The 20,312-nt window shown below is 34.4% G+C and overlaps 1 protein-coding gene across 3 annotated transcripts in view; it reads left to right on the forward strand.

The window, feature by feature from the left end:
• Positions 1–20,312, forward strand: part of CEP128 (centrosomal protein 128) — a 377,231-nt gene that overhangs the window by 46,045 nt on the left and 310,874 nt on the right. For all 3 annotated transcript variants that reach the window (XM_040641592.1, XM_040641593.1, XM_040641590.1), the window contains one exon: positions 14,160–14,276. In XM_040641592.1, the coding sequence (XP_040497526.1) occupies positions 14,160–14,276 (117 nt within the window). The remainder of the gene's footprint in view (positions 1–14,159; positions 14,277–20,312) is intronic.

Consider the following 20,312-nt stretch of genomic DNA (forward strand, 5'->3'; position numbering starts at 1 on the left):
TGTCTTTTTTCCATTGGATATTCTTTACTGCTTTGTTGAAAATTAGTTGACCATAGAGTTGAGGGTCCATTTCTGGGTTCTGTGCTGTGTTCCATTGATCTATGTGTCTGTTTTTATGCCAGTACCTTACTGTCTTGGTAATTACCGCTTTGTAATATAGTTTAAAGTCTGGAATTGTGATGCCACCAGCTTTGGTTTTCTTTTTCAAAACAAGAATCCACTCCATTCTTGTTGGCTATTGGTTATTTTCTTTTTTGAGATGCCAGTTTGCTTCTTTTGCCCATCTTTTTGTGTGTGTGTGTGTGTGTGTGTGTGTGTTGCTTGTCTTTTCATTATTGATTTGTGGGACGTCTTTATTTTGTATATGAGCACTCTGTCAGTTATATATATTGCAGTGTTGTCTCCAGTTGTCTAGAGTTTTTTGTCTAATTCTTAAAACTCTCTTAATGGGTCTTATGTTGAAATTTAATCTAGTTCAGTTTTCTATCTCTTCTTTTGTGGTTGGTGTTTTTTTGACCTGTTTAAGAAATTGTTCCCTATCCTCAGATCATGAAAATATTTTCTTATGTAATATTCTAGAAGCTTATTTTTTTTACCTTTTACATTAAGATCTAATATCTACTTGGAATTGATGTTTAAGGTATGAAGTAGGGATCATACATTTTATATGAATATCTAATTGATTCAGTTTCATTTATTGAAAGAACCACCCCTTTGTTATTACTTTACAGTCCTGTCTTGGTTGTAAATCAAATGTTCATATGTGCAGGCATCTGTTTCTGGACTTATTCAGTCCTCTGGTTCACTTGTCTATTCCAGTGCCCATATCACATTGTCTTGATTACTGTTGTTTTATGGTAAGTTGTGATGTGGTAGAGTAATCCTACTTTGTTCTTCAAGATTATCCTGTGTGTTCTTTATGCTGCATTTCTGCATACATTTTAGAGTCAGCGTGTGAAATTATTAAAAACTTAGGATCTTGATTAGATTACATTGTATGTATAGGCCAACATGGAGAGAATTGACATTTTTTATAATGTTGAATTTTCCTTTTCATGAACAGAGCAAATTCTTCCATTAATATTTTAAAGTTTTTTTTTTATCTAGAGATCCTATGTGTTATACATTAATTTTAAGATTTATTTTTTGACTTTGATATTTTTATGCCATTTTATGGAATATCACTTAAGATTAAAAATATTAACAATCTTTGTCTTTTTAAAATTTTTAAATAATTTTTTTGGAGGGAGGGGCAGAGGACGAGGGGAAGAAAGAATCTTAAGTAGGCTTCATGCTAGGCGTGGAGCCTGATCTCACAACCTTGAGATCATGATCTGAGCTGAAATCAAGAGTTGGACACTTAACTGACTGAGCCACCCAGGTGCCCCATCTTCAGGTTTCTTTATTTTTTTCCATGTCTCATTCCTTTTTGCAACCTGAGATTCCTCATCTGCCTTAAGAACATACTTTGAAATTTTCTTCAGAGTGAATCTGCATATGCCTGAACGAATCCCATTTAGGATTTCATTTGGAGTGGGTTCTTTGGTGACAGATCCTCCCTGTATTTGTTTGAAAATGTCTTTACTTCAGTTTCTTTATTGGAAGAGATTTTCACTGGATATAAATTCTAGATAGTCCTTTTCCCGCCCTACTCTGTATTTTGAAGATATTTAATCATTTTTTCACTTCTGTTGTTTCTGTTGAGAAGTCAGCTGTTAGTCTTGTTGGTGCTTTTTGTATGGTAATATGTATTTTTCTCTAATTTGCTTTTGAGTTTTTCTTCTTAATTTGTTTCTCCGTAGTTTTACTATGATAAGCTTGGTTGTGTTCTTTTGATTTGTGCCTATTCTCTTTGTCTCTTATATTCATTTTAATAAATATTTGTTTGTTGTTTTTTCCTTGTTTTGAATATTTTCTTCTGACCTTTTAATTACTTGTTCTTTCTTCAACTGAATCAACTCTATTAACCCACCCACTGATTTTGTATTCTCAGTTATCACATATTTCACTTATAGAGTTTTGATTTCATTGTTTTTAACTTTGTAGTTCTTTGCCAAAATCCTCAATCTGTGTATCTGTGTGTCATAACTTCATTGTCTAGATCTTCTCAAGGTCTGTTTCTATTTCTGTTATCTCTTATTTTTCTTGGATTTTGATCACATTGTTTTTGCCTACTGTTTATTTTTGATTATCTGGTCACTTTTGTTTGACAAAAAATATATTTCATTCTTATTTGATAAGGATAAGTAATTTGATAATTATTATGTATAAGAATATATATTTACTTTTTGTTATAGATTAAGGGCCATAGCAATCATGGATTACCTTACTATTTTTGTTGAGCTATTTCAGTGTTAAAACGTCAGTGCTGGATTTCATCTATTCCTGGTTCACCTTATTGCTAGTGGATGACCCTTCAGGAATCTAGCCCAAAGGCTGGGGATGGGGTTGGGGAAGTTTAGGCACACCCTTTTTTGGAATGGCTCTCAACTCGTTTTTCCCCTGTGGCCCCATGCGTCTGTTAAAAACTCTGTTTGGCTTCTCAGTATCACAACTGCTTTTTCTGAAGTGGGCTGATATTTCAGGGAGAAAAGATGGACTAACCTCTCTGAGTTTCTTTCTTCTCTTTCATCTTGGTCTCATATATCTTTCCAGTGCCTTAAAACTGTTTTTTGTTTAAAATTTCTAGTTTTTAAAATTATTTTTAGTGAAAAGTTTGGTCTGAATTATCTAGGCTGTCATTTTTGGAAATGAAACTCCCTGAATGTTTTTGTATATATATGGTTTTATTACTATATTTGAGATTTCTAATACTTTTTCTAAAAGGGTTTTGCTATTTTGTAGCATTGTATGAAGTTCCTTTAACTTGGTGCATAGGTACACAACTTGTGAGCATGCTTATAACAAAGACTTTGCTTCATACTCAGGTATCCCCAATGTTCTGAGATTTTTGTAGTTTTGAGTAAGCTGTGGACAGTTGTACTGTCATGCTGTTTTTTGATGTTAGTCAGGATAGTTTGAGTTTGGAGTTTGAAAATACTAATTTGCATAGTGCACATTACATTTGTTAATGTTTTACCTTTCACTGATTACAAAGAACCCATAATGAAGAGTTATTTCATTTTTATTTCTTTTATATAGCAGATAAAACTAGTACGTATTATCTACAGTCAAGAGTGTTAATGGGGGTCTGAAATATAATTACTGAGCTAAAAGTTAACAGCTGAATTCAAAGAAAGTCCAGCTTCTTTTACCCTTATCACCATGTATCAAGAATTACTACACATCAGATAGAGCTATGATTGCACAACTGGATGTCACACCTCACTAGTGCTCAATTCATTGGTGTAATTGGTGTATACAGCTCACCAGTTTACCTAGCTGTCCAGTGTGCCCAGCTCATTAGGACATATTCTTTTATATCGTCTAAACCTAGAAAATTATAGACACTTAATTGTGCCCTTGGTTGAATTGTTCAACTGCTAGTTCCTCCCATCAAGTTGTGTTGCTACAGCTTGTTTTGTGTTTTCTGTAATTTGCTTTCAAAGTAGGGGTGTCTCCTAATTGAGGGCATCTCATACCTCCTGTGGGTGTATGTAGTCTTGATTAAGAAACAATTGTCTAATGCCAAACTTAAAAATCATATTGTTGAATTTTAGAAGGTCTTCTGAAGGCCACATAGTGCTTGCTTCCAATTTATACAAGGCTTAATATAGATTTTCTGAGTCACTTATTCCAATTGAAGTCAACATTTACATTTTATAACTGTTTGACATATTGTGTTGTATTTGTGAATTCATGATCGCATGCTGTCAGAGAACATGCAGTTTTGTTATTTGAACGTTAAACTTCTCAGAGGCTGCAGCTGTTTCCCCCCTCCAGATTTAAGTTCGAAATAAAATTACCAAAGTGATGCATGTTCACTGGAAAACTTTAAAATGTTGTACAAATATATAAAGAAAAATGAATGACTGCCACTATCTCTCACCAATTTTGGTTTCTGTTGGTACTCACTGTTATTCACATTTATTGTACATTATTCTGAGGCTACAGTTGTTTATCATGCATTTTCTCAGTAACTAAAATATATCTTATAAAAGTTTATAGGACACAATTTCCTGTGAGAGGCAAAAAGTGTTGGTTCCTATCAGACATGCCAAGATTTGATTTGTTAATCCTTTATGATTCATAGACTTTTGATTGTTTAGTTTCTTTTATACTTCCCATTAGAAGGGCATAGTTATTTATAACATGATGTTATGGAAAATATTTTCTTTTAAGACCTAATTTTGGTAATAAGCAATCAATATTGCATGGGCCTCATACTGCAGGGGAAATTTCAGTTCATTAGTTGTCTAGATTCTATCCATTTGAGTGTGATATGAGTACTTACTAAGTTTGATTACTCATGGAGGAAAAGTCAGTTTTATTTTAGTTTTCTATAGGAGGGTCACTGTTTAAATTAAAAATCTAAACATGGATCCAGCTGTTGCTGGAAGAGTTGGTCATTAATTGAACTCAGAATTCTGTCAGCACTGCATTTAGGATAACATGGTTGTTGTGTAGATTACAGCAACAGAATATACAACAAGTATATACTGAAATGGATTTTAAACCAGCAGATATTGTTCAAGGTATGAAGAATCAGCATATTGAAAAGCCATAATACAATCCCATAAACAGAATGCTTTTTCTCTTATTTTGCCTTCTTTCATTTAAATGCTAACATTAAAAGCTATTCTTATTTGTATTTTGCTATTTTACTATTTTTATATCTATAGAGATTTAGGACTTTTTCATTTAGTAGTAAATTGAGTCATATCAACTCTGATAAAAATGAATTTTTGGTGTTAAGCAACATGGTTAATATTTTTCTTTTAGGTATCGGAAATGGAAAACAAAAGTGAGGAGGCACTAATAATTGTATTCTTTAATTCTTGTTGGGAGTTATCTTATTCAAAAGTTATCATATATGCTGTGTCATTAGGTACAGAGTCCATGCCCTTCCATTTAGAACTACTTTTACTTGCTCTTCCTTTGGTCTTCACCATCTCAGGAAATGACATCACAGCCATCCAGAGGTCATCCAATAATCACTGTAGATCCTTTTCTTCATTCCACAGTCCCAACCCATTATAAAAATCTAGTTCTTTTTATTACTGAAATCCTACCCAGTTCCATCTACTTCTGTCTAATACTTCTGTCTAGGCCACTGTCATTTATGTTGACTGTGGTGGCCTGCATTGAACTTGTTCTCTCTCTCTTTACACTTGCCCCATCTGTGCTTCTCACAGTAGCCAAGTGATATTCATTCATTCATTCATTCATTCATTCATTCATTCATTCATTTTAAAATTCCAGTAGAGTTCAAATGCAGTGTTGTATTAGTTTCAGGAGTATAGTATAGTGATTCAGCAATTCTTACATTACTCAGTGCTCATCACATTAAGTATATTCTTCATCCCTTTCACCTATTTCACCTGTCCCACCACCCCCCTCCCATCTGGCAATCATCAGTGTGTTCTCTATAGTCAAGAGTCTTTGTTTTGGTTTGTCTTTTTTTAAATTTGTTGGTTGTGTTAATTCTTAATTCTACATACGAGTGAAATCATGTGGTATTTGTCTTTGACTGACTTATTTCACTTAGCATTCTATCCTCTAGATCCATCCATGTTGTTGCAAATGGCAAGATTTCATTCTTTTTTTACGGCTGAATACTATTCCATTGTGTATTTATACCACATCTTCTTTATCCATTTATCTGTCTATAGACGTTTTGGGTTGCTTCTATAGTTTGACTATTGTAAACAATGTTGCAATAAACATAGTATGCACATATCTTTTTGAATTAGTGTTTTTATATTATTTGGGTAAATACCCAATAGTAGAATTACTGGATCATATGGTAGTTCTATTTTTAATTTTTTGAGGAACCTCCATACTGTTGTTCACAGTTAACCAAGTGATTTTTAAAAAATTGTCATCACAGTGAATTATATCCCTGCTGTGTAAATTTCTACCTAAGCTGCTTCTATTCCAAATTCCTTGTGATGGCTGATAGTACCTATATTATCTGGGCTTCCCTAGGTACCTTGAATTTGTCAAACTTATTTCTACATTAGGTTCCTTGCCATGGCTTCTCTTCTTTCCTAAAGTTTTTGCATGGCTAGCCTCCTCTTGTAATTCAGGTCTCCAGTGAAACTGTACCACCTTGAGAGAGGCCTTGCTCTCCTCTCCTTTTTGTTACAGAATTGGTAGCAGGTAGTATACTAAACACACTGTTCTGTATATTGCCTTTTTCATTTAATGTATTTTTGAGATTTGTGATTATTCCATATTAGCATCTAATGAGCTTTCTAATTCCTTTCTTTTACTAATTTAAAGCATTCCATTGAATGAATGTTCCATAATTTAATCAGTCTCCAGTTGATGAACATTTAGGTTATTTAAGTCTGTTTCTTTTATACACATCACTGCAATTAGTGATCTTGTACGTGTGCCATTTTTCACATGAAAAAGTAAATTGGTAGAATAAATTTCTAGTAGTGGACTTACAGGAATTAAAGTACGTGCATTTGTAATTTGTTACATATAGCTCAATTTTAAATGCCCTCTTTTAATAGTTGCAGTTGAGAATTAGCATTTATCTTCCCCTTTTCTAAGAAGAATGAAAGGTGGCTTACCTTAAAATTATATGTGTTATTTTAATTCTAACTGGCCCCTAATACTGAGTTTCTTTTTCCCTTTGGTATCAGCTTCCCATACTCTTCCCCTTATCACTCCCTGACCCCAGAAGTTTTATCCAGGCACATGGTTACTCGGGTAGAGATGACATTTCCCAGCTTCCCTGTGCAGCTAAGTTATGGCCATGAGACTAAGTGTGTGTAGAACTGATGCATGCAACTTCTGAGCTTGAAAACAAAGCCATTTGTCCAGTAATTTGTCTCCCTCCCTCTCTTTATGTGGGCTGAAATGGGGATGTAGAACTTACTCAGCTCCAGCCTTGCAGGTGACAAGCTACGGTTGCAGATAACAATCTACAGTAAGGTAGAGCAGCATGTGGGAGGAATCTGGATCTTGGAATGACCTTAGGAAACAGAGTAGCCTCTACTTGTCCTGTTTTCTTCTGGACTACAATATGAGATAAAAATAAGCTGTTACCTTATTTAAGCTCCTGTATATTTGGTCTTTTTGAAAGAACCTAGACTATACCCTAATTAGTACAGTCATGTAAATAGAAATTGATGAGAAAGAATAGACAAAAAGAAAACAAGCACATCCAAATGTGTATTTTAGGTCCTTGGTTTTTGTTGGCTTAGGTGGAGTTGTGTGACTCAGGGTCTTAGCAGTAGAAAAAAGAATGTATTTTGAGCATATTGATCTGTTTAGATGATTGGGTTTATGAAGACACTCAGGTGGCCTTATACAATGATTATAATTCTACCACTATTGGAACTACTAAAATGCTGTGTTTATTCATTTTCATTCATGCTAGTTTGTGCATATGTTTTATTTTTCTGAACACTGACTTTAATGTCTACTAATTTTTATTACTTATTGTTGTCTTCAGACTTGACTAAAATAGAGCAAGTATATTTTGATGTGCCCATGTTCTGATGGTTGTATAATGCAGTAGTTGCACTTGCTTAGCATTTTGTAGTTCATTAAGTGCTTCTATCAGTTGAGTTTCAGTCATAAATAACAGAAAGCCTCAAATAACAGTGACTTAGACAAAAGTTATTTCTTTCTTATGGGAAAGTCTTAAGTAGAAAGGTCAGGGTTCCATGTTGTGCTCCCTACAATATGTAAGGGATTCTGGCTCTTTCTGTTATGTTCTTGGTGTTGTTGTTGTTTTTCCTGTTATGGCCTCAAATCATGATCTAAGATGGCAGCATGTGTGTACTAGGCAGCAAGATGGAGGAAGGAATGAGTATGAGAGCAAAAGGTGTGCTTTTGTGCCATCTCTTATGGGTAGTTTCTGGAACTCGTCACTTGACACTTATACTTGTATCCCATTTGCCAGAATTTAAGTCACAAGGCCAGAAAATGTTTATATTTGGCAGCCACCTATCTAGTTAAAAATTCCTTTACTGTAGTAAAAATGGGAGTAGGGAAATAGGTATTGGAAAACAACTATTAATATCTACCACAACATTTATACTTTTGTCCCATTACTTTTGTACTTTTTGGTCCACACAGTTCTATGTGGCAAGCAGGGCAAGTTATTATTTCCATTTTATGGAAGATGATGCTGATTTTTTGAGAGATTAAATTACTTGTACAGCTCAGTTAGTATGTACTTCATTTAGAAAAGTAATCACAAGGCCAGTGGGTGGCACAGATAAGACTAAAGAGGTGGCCATCTATCACTGGATTACAGAGAAGGCTAATACTAGTAGAAAATAAAAATATTTTGAAATTGAGAACAAAATTCTATGAAATAGAAATTTTGTGGATGGAGTGGGGAATATGCATATATTAGGCTCTCTAGCTTATTTCCTGGTTGAGGATTTATTTGAAAACAGATAAAAAATTGCATTAGTTATCTATGACTGCATAACAGTTATCCCTGAATTAAAACATTTATTATCTGACAGTTTCTCTGGGTTAGGAATCCAGGTTTGGCTTAGCTGGGTCCTTTGGCTTTGGATCTCTTGCAGGTTATAGTAATCTCAAGGCTTGACTAATTGATCTGCTTCTTAGCTCCTTCAGTTCCTTGTAGGTTATTGGATTGAAGTGTCAATTCATTATGATCTGTTGGTCAGAGGCTTCTTTGATTTACTTGACACGTGGCCTCTCCATAGAGCATCTACAACATGGCAGATTGCTTCATCAGAGCAAGCAAGAGAGAGGGCTAGCAAGAGAGAATGCGCTAGCAAGAATGGAAGTCACAATTTTTTGTAACCTAATTATGGAAGTGACATCTCATAACTTTTGCTGTCTTCTGTTCATTAGAAGGAAGTTACTAGGACCAGTCCACATTCAGGGGGAAGAAATTATGCAGGTAGATGAATACCAGGAAGCAGAAACCATTGAAACCATGTCAGAAGCTATTTAACACAAATATTAATTTTAAAACAGAATCATCCAAATATGGTAACTCGACATCATCAGTGTACTAGCTATGGTGGTGAAGTAGCTAATGTCTAAATAATTTTGGATTTTTTTTTTATTACTGGAAGTTTGTACCCCTTAGTTCCCCTCGCCTGTTTCATCCACCCCCCACCTCTCTCTCCTCTGGCAACACCAGACTGTTTTCTGTATCACTGAGTCTGTTTTTTTTTTTTTTAGATTGCACATATAAGTGAAATCACAGTATTTATCTTTCTCCATCTGACTTATTTCACTTAGCATAATATCCTTTAGAACCATCCATTTGTCATGAATGGCAAGATTCCATTCTTTTTTGTGTATGTATACATCTTTATCCCTTCATCGATTGGTGAACATAGGTTGCTTCCATAGCTTGGTTATTGTAAATAACACTACAGTGGACATGGGGATGTATATATCTTTTTGAATTAGTGGTTTCCTTTTCTTTAGATAAATACCCAGAAGTGAAATTGCTGTTTCATATGGTAGTTCTATTTTTAATTTTTTGAGGAACCTTCGTACTGTTTTCCAAAGTGGTCGCACCATTTTGCATTCCCACTAACAATGCACAAGAGTTCCCTTTTCTCCATGTGCTTGCCAACACTTGTTATTTCTTGTCTTTTTGAGCACACCTGTTCTGATAGGTGTGAGGTAATATCTCATTGTGGTTTTGGTTTGCATTTCCCTGATGATTAGTGATATTGAGCATCTTTTCATATGTCTGTTGGCCATTTTATGTCTTCTTTGGAGAAATGTCTATTTAGTCCCTTTGCCCATTTTTAAATTGGATTTTTTGATATTGAATTATATTCTTTATACATTTTTTTTTTTAAAGATTTTATTTATTTATTTGACAGAGATAGAGACAGCCAGCGAGAGAGAGAGGGAACACAAGCAGGGGGAGTGGGAGAGGAAGAAGCAGGCTCATAGTGGAGGAGCCTGATGTGGGGCTCGATCCCATAACGCCGGGATCACGCCCTGAGCCGAAGGCAGACGCTTAACCGCTGTGCCACCCAGGCGCCCCCTCTTTATACATTTTTGATATTAACCCATTATTGGTTATATGTTTTGCAGATTATCTTCTCCCATTCAGTAGGTTGCCTTTTCATTTCATTGATGGTTCCCTTTGTTGTGCAAAAGCTTTTTATAGTTCAGTATAGTTCCATTTATTTATTTTTGCTTTTGTTGTCCTTGCCTGAGGAGACTGGTACTAAAAATATATATATATTGCACAGACTAATTTCTAAGAGCCTACTGCCCATGTTTTCTTCTAGGAGTTTTATGGTTTCCAGTCTTCCACTTAAGTCTTTCATCCATTTTGAATTACTTTTGTATATGGTGTAAGAAAGTTGTACCCCCCCAAAAAAGAGTTCCAGTTTAATTTTTTGTGTATAGTTGCCCACTTTTCCCAGTACCATTTATTGAAGAAACTGTCTTAATAATTTTGGGGTTTTATTTCAGTATTTGGATTTCTGAATTTCTTTAATTTTGATAGGTTACTAATAAGCACAGCCTTCCTTCCTGAAATACAGAAGTCATTCAACTCATTGAATTTAATGAGAGAAATTCTAACTGCTCATTCAGGGTTGGTCTTCAGTAGCAAGCTATTTGAAGGCAGGGTCTGGATACAGCAGGTGTAATGCTGTATTCCTGCCTACCACAACAATTGGAACAAATGAGTGTCCATGCATGTTTGTTGAATGAATGCATGAAAATGGACCTGAGGCTTATAAGATACTGCTGGAAAGGGAGACCTGTATTAGGCTTCTTTTTCTCACTGATTAGTTATGTGACCCCTGATTAATAATTTCATCTTCTCAGTCTTCTTTTTAGAGTAAAAGATTTGGATAAAAATCCAAACTACCTCTCAGTTTTATTTTATTTCATGTTTTATTTTTTTATAAGTGATTCATACCTTTTGATTCAGCAGTTCCACTTAAAGATTGTATCTACAAAAATGATCTTATATAGGAGTATTTGCCGTAGCATCTACTCGCAAAAATAAATAATTGTTATCCCATTATCAGTAGGAAATTATTTTAATCAATTATGGAGAACTATGCATTTATTAAGAAAAAGGATGTAGATTTATTTGTTGTCATGGAAAGTTGCCCATGATATGTCAACTGCAAAAAATTTATAAAATATTATGTATAACACCTCATTTTTATTTAAAGAAGTGAAATGAATATGTGTTTGACTAGTCATGCTTACATATGCATAGAAAAATTTCTGAAAGTATACAGCAATATACTTATCAGTGTTTTTCTCTTCATGGATGGTTATTAGCAGATTATATTTCTTTTTATCATTCTTTATTATTTTTAATTGTGGTAAAATATAAAATTTACCATCATACCACTTTTTTAAAGATTTTATTTATTTGAGAGAAAGAGAGAGAGAGACAGAAAGAGAGAACATGGAGTGGGGGAGGGGCAGAGGGTGAAGGAGAGCACACTCTCCACTGAGCAGGGAGCCAGACCCTGGGGCTTGATCCCAGGGCTCTGGGATCGTGACTGAACTGAAGGCGGAGGCTTAACTGACTGAGCCACCGAGGTACTCCTCACTTTATTTTTTTTTAAAGATTTATTTTATTTTTAAGGTGTAGTTTAGTTGAAGTTAGGGAGGGAGAGTACACATGGGTTGGGGGGGGTGAGAGAGAAGGAGAGTGAGTCTTAAGCAGACTCTGCACTGAGCACAAGGCCCAATGTGGGACTCAATCTCACGACCCATGAGATCAGGACCTGAGCCAATACCAAGACTCTGATGCTTAAATGACTGCACTACCCAGGCGACCCTATCATTGTATCACTTTTAAATGTTCAGTAGTATTATGCACACTCACCATTTTAGAACTCTTTTTATCTTGCAAAACTGGAACTATACCCATTAAAAAACAACTCCCCATGCTACCCTTTTTCTAGTCCCGGGACATCACCTTTCAACTTTCTGTCTCTATGAATTTGACTACTCCAGGAACCTCATATAAGTGGAATGATACAATATTTGTCTATTTGTGATTGGCTTATTTCACTTAGCATAATGTCTCCAAAGTTTTTCCATGTTGTAGCATGGGTAAGATGTTTCTTCCTTTTTAAGACTGGATAATACTCCATTGTATGTGTAACCCATTTGGTTGGTCCATTTATCTGTGAATGGACACTTCAGTTGCTTCTATCTTTGGCGCTTGTGAATAATGCTGCTATAGACATGGGTCTACAAATAATCTCTTTAAGACCCTCTTTCAATACTTTTGGGCATATACCTAGAAATGGAATTGCTGGTAATTCTATTTTTAATTTTTTAAGGAACCAACATATTGTTTTCCATAGGATCTGTGCAATTTTATATTCCCACTAACAGTGTACCGAGGTTCCACTTTCTCTCTAACACTTGTTATTTTCTGGTTTTGTTTGTTTTTTATAGTAGCCACCCTAATGAGTTTGAGATGATTGTGTATTATTTATTTTCTGATAAGTGTTGCTATTAATTACTTTTTACATTCAGAGTGAATTATAAAGGTATTTCCATTTTGTAAAAATTGCATGAATTAACAACCTTTGATTTTTTAGTATTTACCCAATATTGTTTTCTATTACAGCAGGTACTACATTTATTTCAGATGCAGTAGTAAATTGTTTATTGGGATACTAGGGTTGATTACTACAATAATTTAGAAGCTTGATGCTGAAGGGTGTTTTGGGCTTTTAGTAAAGCACTGTGAGTATCACAGTAAATATCTTAATAGTTTTTAAGCAGTAAAAGGTGGAAAACCAAGAATTTTCATTCTTAGTAAATGTTAACTGCTAATTTTTTTTTTTAAAGATTTTATTTATTTATTCGACAGAGACAGAGACAGCCAGCGAGAGAGGGAACACAAGCAGGGGGAGTGGGAGAGGAAGAAGCAGGCTCATAGCGGAAGAGCCTGAGGTGGGGCTCGATCCCAGAATGCCGGGATCACGCCCTGAGCCGAAGGCAGACGCTTAACCGCTGTGCCACCCAGGCGCCCCTAACTGCTAATTTTTTTGATAGACTATTTTTGCTGAGCTTATTGACTAAACTTATGTTTACCAGTGTCATTGTAAAAAACAATTTGATTTGAGCGATAATTTATCATAAAATTAACATGCTTTATGTGCATAAGTCAATGATTTTTAATAAATGTATTGAGTTATACTGCCATCACCATAATCCAGTTTAGAACATTTCTATCATCCTAGTAAGATTCCTTGTGACCAGGACCCTTCTGGCTATGTAGAATTGTTGGTAAAGGATTTCTTATAACAGGGCTGGATTTATTGCTTCTTTTGAATAAATCCAAATGTCTTTTATCACCCATAGCCTCCTGCATGAAATATACACATCATCAAATACGTAAATTTTATTTAGGGGACTATGTGATGATACACATGAAATGTGTTGGAATTTGTACAACTTTTAGCAAGGAAAATCTTGCATCAGAGAAAAAAAATTTTTTCATGTTAATTTTAGAGAGTCCCAATTAAATATTTTTCTGTTTGACTTTAGTTTTTGATCTTTTACAGCTGGTTTATTTTCAGTTGATCACAGTAGAAAAGATTGACAAGCTAATGAAAAATGCTTTTAATTATTTCCTGCTCATAGACATCAAAACCTTTTTAGGCAGGTCATGTTTATAGATAATTAAAATGAAAAAGAACTAAATAGAACAGCTTATCATTAATAGAGTAATAAATGCAGTCATTGGCAAACTTGGTATTTTCCTTTTAGCTCACCAGAGGGCACTCTTTTCTAGTCTATTTTAACTCTGATGTATTGAATTATTATACTTTGAAAGATTTAAGTCCTTTATTGGGATCCAGGTTTGGATTATTTAGAGACTAATGATTGTTTTGTAACTTTCAGTCCATTATTTTTTTTGTGATCTGGTTTATTAAAACATTAATAAGCATTAAAAAGGACACTATAAATAAACCATTCTTAAATGCTGTAGGTGGTAGTGTATCTGGCATAAAATATCTCTTCAGTATATTCTGTTTTTGCTTAACAGCTCTGTAATGTCACTATTTCTGTCTGTTCATGTTAAGGTTTCAGATCGGGTGGAACGACGGCTTCAGGAAATAGAAAGAGAGATGCGCACAGAAAGAGAGCTGGTAGAAAAACGTCAGGATCAGCTGGGACTTATTTCTTTGCAGCTACAGGAGGTTTGTGAAAAATAACTTCTCAGAATGTAAATCTTGAGTTCGGATAGTTATTTAGCCATTGTTAAAATGGTTAGAGTTCCTTGGTTGTTGCATGTATATTTCAGTCCATCTGGGAAGTATATAGCATATAGGTTATCTAGTTCAGTGTGTGAAGACAGACCTACCTGGTTCAAACCCAAAGTTTGCTGCTTGCTGGCTGTGCGACCTTGAGCAAGTTCTTTTGCTTTTCTAGGCCCATTTCCTCTGTGGAAAATGGAAATAATAATAGTATTTACCTAATCATGTTGGTGTGAGGATAAATGAATTAATGCTTATAAAGCACTTAATATAATATCTGGCATATGCTCAAAAATGTTAACTGAAAATATGATTACTCTGATCAATTTTCCTTGGCATGAACTAGACCAGGGGTCAGCAAACCATGGCCACTGGACCAAATGTGGCTCATTGCCTATTTTTGTAAATAAAGTTTTATTGGAACATAGCCATTCCATTCATTTACTGTTTGTGGGTGATTTTTTGACACTGTGGCAGCACTGAGGAGTTGTAAAAGAGACCATATGACCCACAAAGCCTAACATATTGACTGTCTGGCCCAACCCCTGGACTAGACTTTGGTCATACCATTCCAAAATTGAGATCACTTACCTTTTAGGTAACTTTTTTATTTTGAAATTTCAGACTTAGGGGGAAATTGAAAAATTAGAACAAAGGATTTCTGTATACCCTTTACCTAGATTCCTCCAATATTCACATTTTATATGTATGTTATAATAATAATAAATAACAGTTATTATATATTACATATATATATTTTTTGAGCTAGTTGCAGACATGATGTAAATAGTTTACACCTAAGTAATATGATGTCATAATCACAGGAAATTAACATTGGATCAATACTATGATATAGACTATAGTTTTTATTCACATTTTGCCACTAACATCCTTTTCTGGTCCAGGATGTAATACAGGGTCACATATTGCATTTGACCATCGTGTCTCTTTAGTCTCCTTTGATCTGGAACAGGTTTTTCAGTTTTTCTTTGTCATTTATGACCTTGACAACTTTGCAGAGTACTGGCCAGTTATTTTGTAGAAGTCTTGCATTTTGGTTTGTTGATATTGTCTCATAACTAAATTCAGATTATGGACTTTTGGCAGGAAACCCCAAGCTAGAGTTGCAATCTTCCCCGGGTATCTTATTAGGAGGCATATAATGTCCATATGTCCCATTACTGGTGAAAACTAAACATTTGGTTAAGGTGTTGTCTGCCATGTTTCTCCACTGCAAATTTTACTATTATGCCTTTTTAAATATTTATTTTATGTGGAGATTCTTTGAAACTTGAAAATAGCTTATTATCGTATTTTCACCCATAGATTTTAGCATTTATTAATATTCTTTAATGAAATAGTTATTACTATAAGTGATGCTAAATGGTGATTTTCTTTTTACATATTCCATCACTTTTTTCTGCGTTTATTAATTGGATTCCTACTGTGAGGAAAGGCTTTGCTTTTTCCCTTAATTAATTAATTAATTGTTGCTGTAGATTTGTGAATTCTCATTGTATAACATTGGTTATATTTTATTACTATCGTTATAGAAAATTAATTTGTTGAATTTCCCTTTTAATGAGTTTGAGATATATATATAAAGTATAAAAAATTGAAACAAGATTTTAAAAAGGATGTCTTTTTCTTTTACAAAATGATTTTCTCTAAAAGTGGTGTTCTACAGATGCACTTATGTATGCTTGAAGATCATTGACCTTTATAAATTGATGGATTAAAATTTTTTTAATTATTAGGAGACACTGCCAATTGAAAATTAGGAGCAAAAATGGCAGTCCTGAAATTATAATGTAAGCGATAGAAAATCTACTTTTGTTTTCTAAAATTCCGTTTTCCTCCATTTCACAAAAGGAGGCATACCCTTGCAAGTTGGTAATTACTTTGAAGAGGATACTTTGTTGAATAATTAGATACGGCATGTGGGTAGCCTTTTTTTTAAACCTTGATTTTTATACATTTGTTCTCAAAGCAAATTGCATCTGGTGAGCATAAGAATAGACAATTGTTCTTTTTTGCAAGAGAAAATTAGAGAAATTTTCCATACTTATTTTCTTCTTTCTTTGCAGAATGCACAAAATTACAAAGAAAGAGGGAGAGGAAGATTGCTTCCCACCCCTATTCTTGAGAAACCAGAGCCTGAATATTTGCATTGTAATTGTCAATTTGACTAAAAGCTTGAGCTGTGATTTGGAATTCCATCTCTGACAATACAGTAGAGGATCACTATTGATAAGAAATGTTTAATTTCATATTTTGTCACTTTAATATAAGTGGTGACCTATACGCTTTTAAAAGGTGGTTTTTGGATTAAACAGTGCAGTGGAAGCCGGAAGGATTAATTTAGGCTGATACATTTTCTTACTCCCAAGTTAAGTGGCTTAGGCTGTTCTGGAAAGGTCATGTTTAAGGAGAGGAAACACTTGCTTTCTTTTCAATATTAAAAAATACTTTTGCAAATACCTATACTGTGTGATGATAGTAATTGATATATTTTGTTTCTGGCTATGGTGAGAAAATGAATCTATCGGTGAGTAAGGAGATCTGGACTTTCAGCCACTATGCTCTTCTGCCTCCCTAAAATGTGTAATTCAATGTTAGTGAAAATTATGACATTTAAAAATTGTTAAGAGATTAGGAATATTCCTTAAAACTTCCAGGATGTCAGAGATTTCTAGGTATAATGTCATATTATGAGGAGGCAATATGTACTTTTGGCTAAAACTTGCTTCTTTTTGGTGATTTAATGAGGTCCTTAGGTCCTTGGAGCTTTATTTGTTATCATTTAATGAAAAACACAGTATTAATCATTGGAAATTGGTTAAGGAACGGCCACTCTCCTCTTCTTGTTTAGAGGTCTTAAGGAATTGTTCACTCTTTAATGTGTTTGTGTGTATTTTTCCCCCTCTTGGTCTAACCAGGAGGGCTGTGGACACTCTGGAATCTGCTTCCTTTATTGAGTCTCAACTATTCATGTGCTACTGATGTCACATGAATGTCAGATTTTCTTAACTTGATAAGGATCTTCACTGGCCTTCAGACTAAATTGAATGTTATATCTTCGTCTTCATTTGAATTACTTAAGATGAAATACATGAGATAAATGCTGGGTGCATATTTGTATATGCCTTTCAGAACATTTCAAGGCATATTAAAGTGCTAGTTCTCCCACTTACCCCCACCAGTAATAATCCATGCTTACCAGTGATCTAGGGTGAATCAGGTGTCTCAGGGTTTAAAGGTGCTTCATGGAGAAGTCTATGGGGAAGGTGAAGAAATGGAATCTTAACTGAAGATGGTGAAGATTAGTGGGGAATTGTTAAGTGTAAGATGAGAGCTCAGCTTAGTGGTTTTTAGTCCATACATCTATGAGAAACCAGATTATATGAGCCTCTTCAATAATGTTAAAGCCTTGGACAGAAAAGTTAAAGTGATTGATAGATTTTTTTTCCAATATTTTTCTTCATCTTTTGGCATCTGTACCAATTGTGATAAACCTAATGAAGAAATAGCTATTTGTTCCTTCCCAGAAATGTCATTGTGGCTCCAGAGATGCTGAGTAATATGGATATTTCACCTAAGAAAAGCCTTGGGTACAGTTTATAAATGTATTTAGTTTGGACTCATTACGGGAGAAGCTTCTAAGCAAGCCAAGAATGTTTTCCTAATGTCCACTTAATAGCTTTAGCATCTCCTTTGAGACTTCTGTGTCAATTCAGAGGAGAATCTAGTCAGGCAAATGTTCTAAGGTGGCCTCATTAACCCCTTCCTTTTGAGACTCTCCTACTTGGTTTGGATTGACAAGGAGGCCTTTCTGAGACTGGTAGATTTTGGGCTTCACTTATCTTTCCAAGGCTGAACTGTATAACTTTTGCTTGGCACTTTACCCTCCTGTTTCCATAGTCAGTGTCCTGACACTTTCACATATTTATTTCATAGTACAAGCATCTCCTTCTCCACTGGTTTTACTTGATGCCTTTTATATAAATGCCCAATAAATCAGTCTGATGTTGACCAGCCCAATAGTCTCCCTGGGCTTTGAGAAAGACCAGTAGAATATTTAAGTCAATGGGAGTTTCAAATACAAGTTCCGTGGAAAGCATGAGGAAAGGCCCAGAAGATGCACATTATTTTCCCAATCCTTGGGACATGAGCTCTAGAATGTGGTCCTTTTCAAGCCCTGGTGACCAGGTGGAATGTAGCAAGCACTGAGTAACACAGTAAGGGTGACATGCAGGACCTTCAGACTACCAATGGCCTGAAAGAGTATCACAACAGGACAACTATACATGTACTATTCTGTAGGAAAATGTGTATAGCTGGGGAAAATTCTAGAACTCCTGCCCTAGTGTTTATTCTTCATGGGATGGAGCCGTGTGTGTAGGATAAATCTGAGCCTTATTTTAAGTCCTGGTTTTTATTCTTTTAATAAACCCTAATCCCATCTACTATTTTTCTCCTTTTGCAACAATAGGTGTTTTCTCTTCAGTGTTCAGTTTCTAGTGATCTATTTTACACGAGTTTTTTTTTGTCCCAAGTTATTACTAATTACTATTTCTTGATACTGAATTGTACTCGTTTTGAACATTTTGCATTTTTAACATTTGACATAGTTTGCACTTAATAAATATTTGTCAAATGCTAAGTAGTGACCACATTCATACATTGTTTTAATCCACTGTTTAACTAGTTTTATTTCTCACATAATTTTTTCTTTTAACATTTTCATTAAGTATTTAGCATGAAAAATATTAATCATATATAACTTAAATAAGCATATAACTAAATGTGATCATATCATAAATGCTCATACATTCTCTTTTTAATGCAGTTTTGTTTATTTATTTGCTTGGCTCATATTCCCCACCCCCCCATCTCTTCTGTATTCTCTGATCATCAACCATTAACCCCACTCCTTAAGAAAAAGGAACCAGCGTGAACAGCCTGGGAGAGATCCCTTTATATTTTCCTTAATCATTACTCCTAATTATCCTAGATAGATGTATATGGACCTCATATACCTTTGCATATATAGGACTTTTTTGTATGTTTCATTTTAATAACATGGGATCACATTTGATACACACACACAATTCTGCTCTTTGCTTTTCCCTCTCATCAGTGCTTTCTGGAAATTCCTTGAACTAGCTGACGTGGTTCAAACTTAATTTTTTATTGCCACAGGTGGATTTTTATTATAATAGAGACTATCAGATTATATTTCCAAAAGGTTCTAACCTTTTACATTTCTGTTAGTAAAATGGTTGAAAATGGCCCTTTTCCCTACATTCTCCGTAATTTTTGCCAGGCTCATGGGTATAAAGTGTTAACTCATTTTTATATTTGCATTTCTCTATTAGTGAATTTGAACATCTTTTCACATATTTTTTGGCAGTTTGCATTTGTGCCTGTACAGATAGCTTGTTTATCATTTGTTCATTTGAAAATATTGGATTATTGTGTTTTCCCTCAGGAATTTTACCTTTTTAATGGCACGAGGAAGGAATCTGTTATTTTTTATCTGACTAATGAGTTGCCTCAGCATCATTTTTGAATAATTTGTTCTTTTCTGTCTGATTTAAATGTCTTTTTTTTTTAATTTTTTTTTTTAATTTTTAAATGTCTTTTCTGTCTGATTTAAATGTTATATATCTAGTTTCCCATGATATCTCTCTGGTTCTGTATGCTTTTCTATTGATCTGTTTGTCTACCCCTAAACTGATATCATTTTATCTCCATTATTATAGCTTTCATTATATTTTGGTAAATGATAATGAAAATCTCTAGTCATGTTCCTTGAAAAATCCTGCTGGCATTTTGGTTGTAATTCTATTGACTGCATAGATTAATTTGAAGAGAGGTGTTTTCTAATGTTCTTCAATAATGTTTTGTAATTGTATATAAAGGTCTTACACATCTTTTGTTAGACTTATTCCTAGGTATCTTAGGGTTTTTCTATTG

The sequence above is a fragment of the Ursus maritimus genome, unplaced genomic scaffold, assembly GCF_017311325.1.
Source record: "Ursus maritimus isolate PB19 unplaced genomic scaffold, ASM1731132v1 scaffold_25, whole genome shotgun sequence".
Taxonomy (NCBI): Eukaryota; Metazoa; Chordata; class Mammalia; order Carnivora; family Ursidae; genus Ursus; species Ursus maritimus.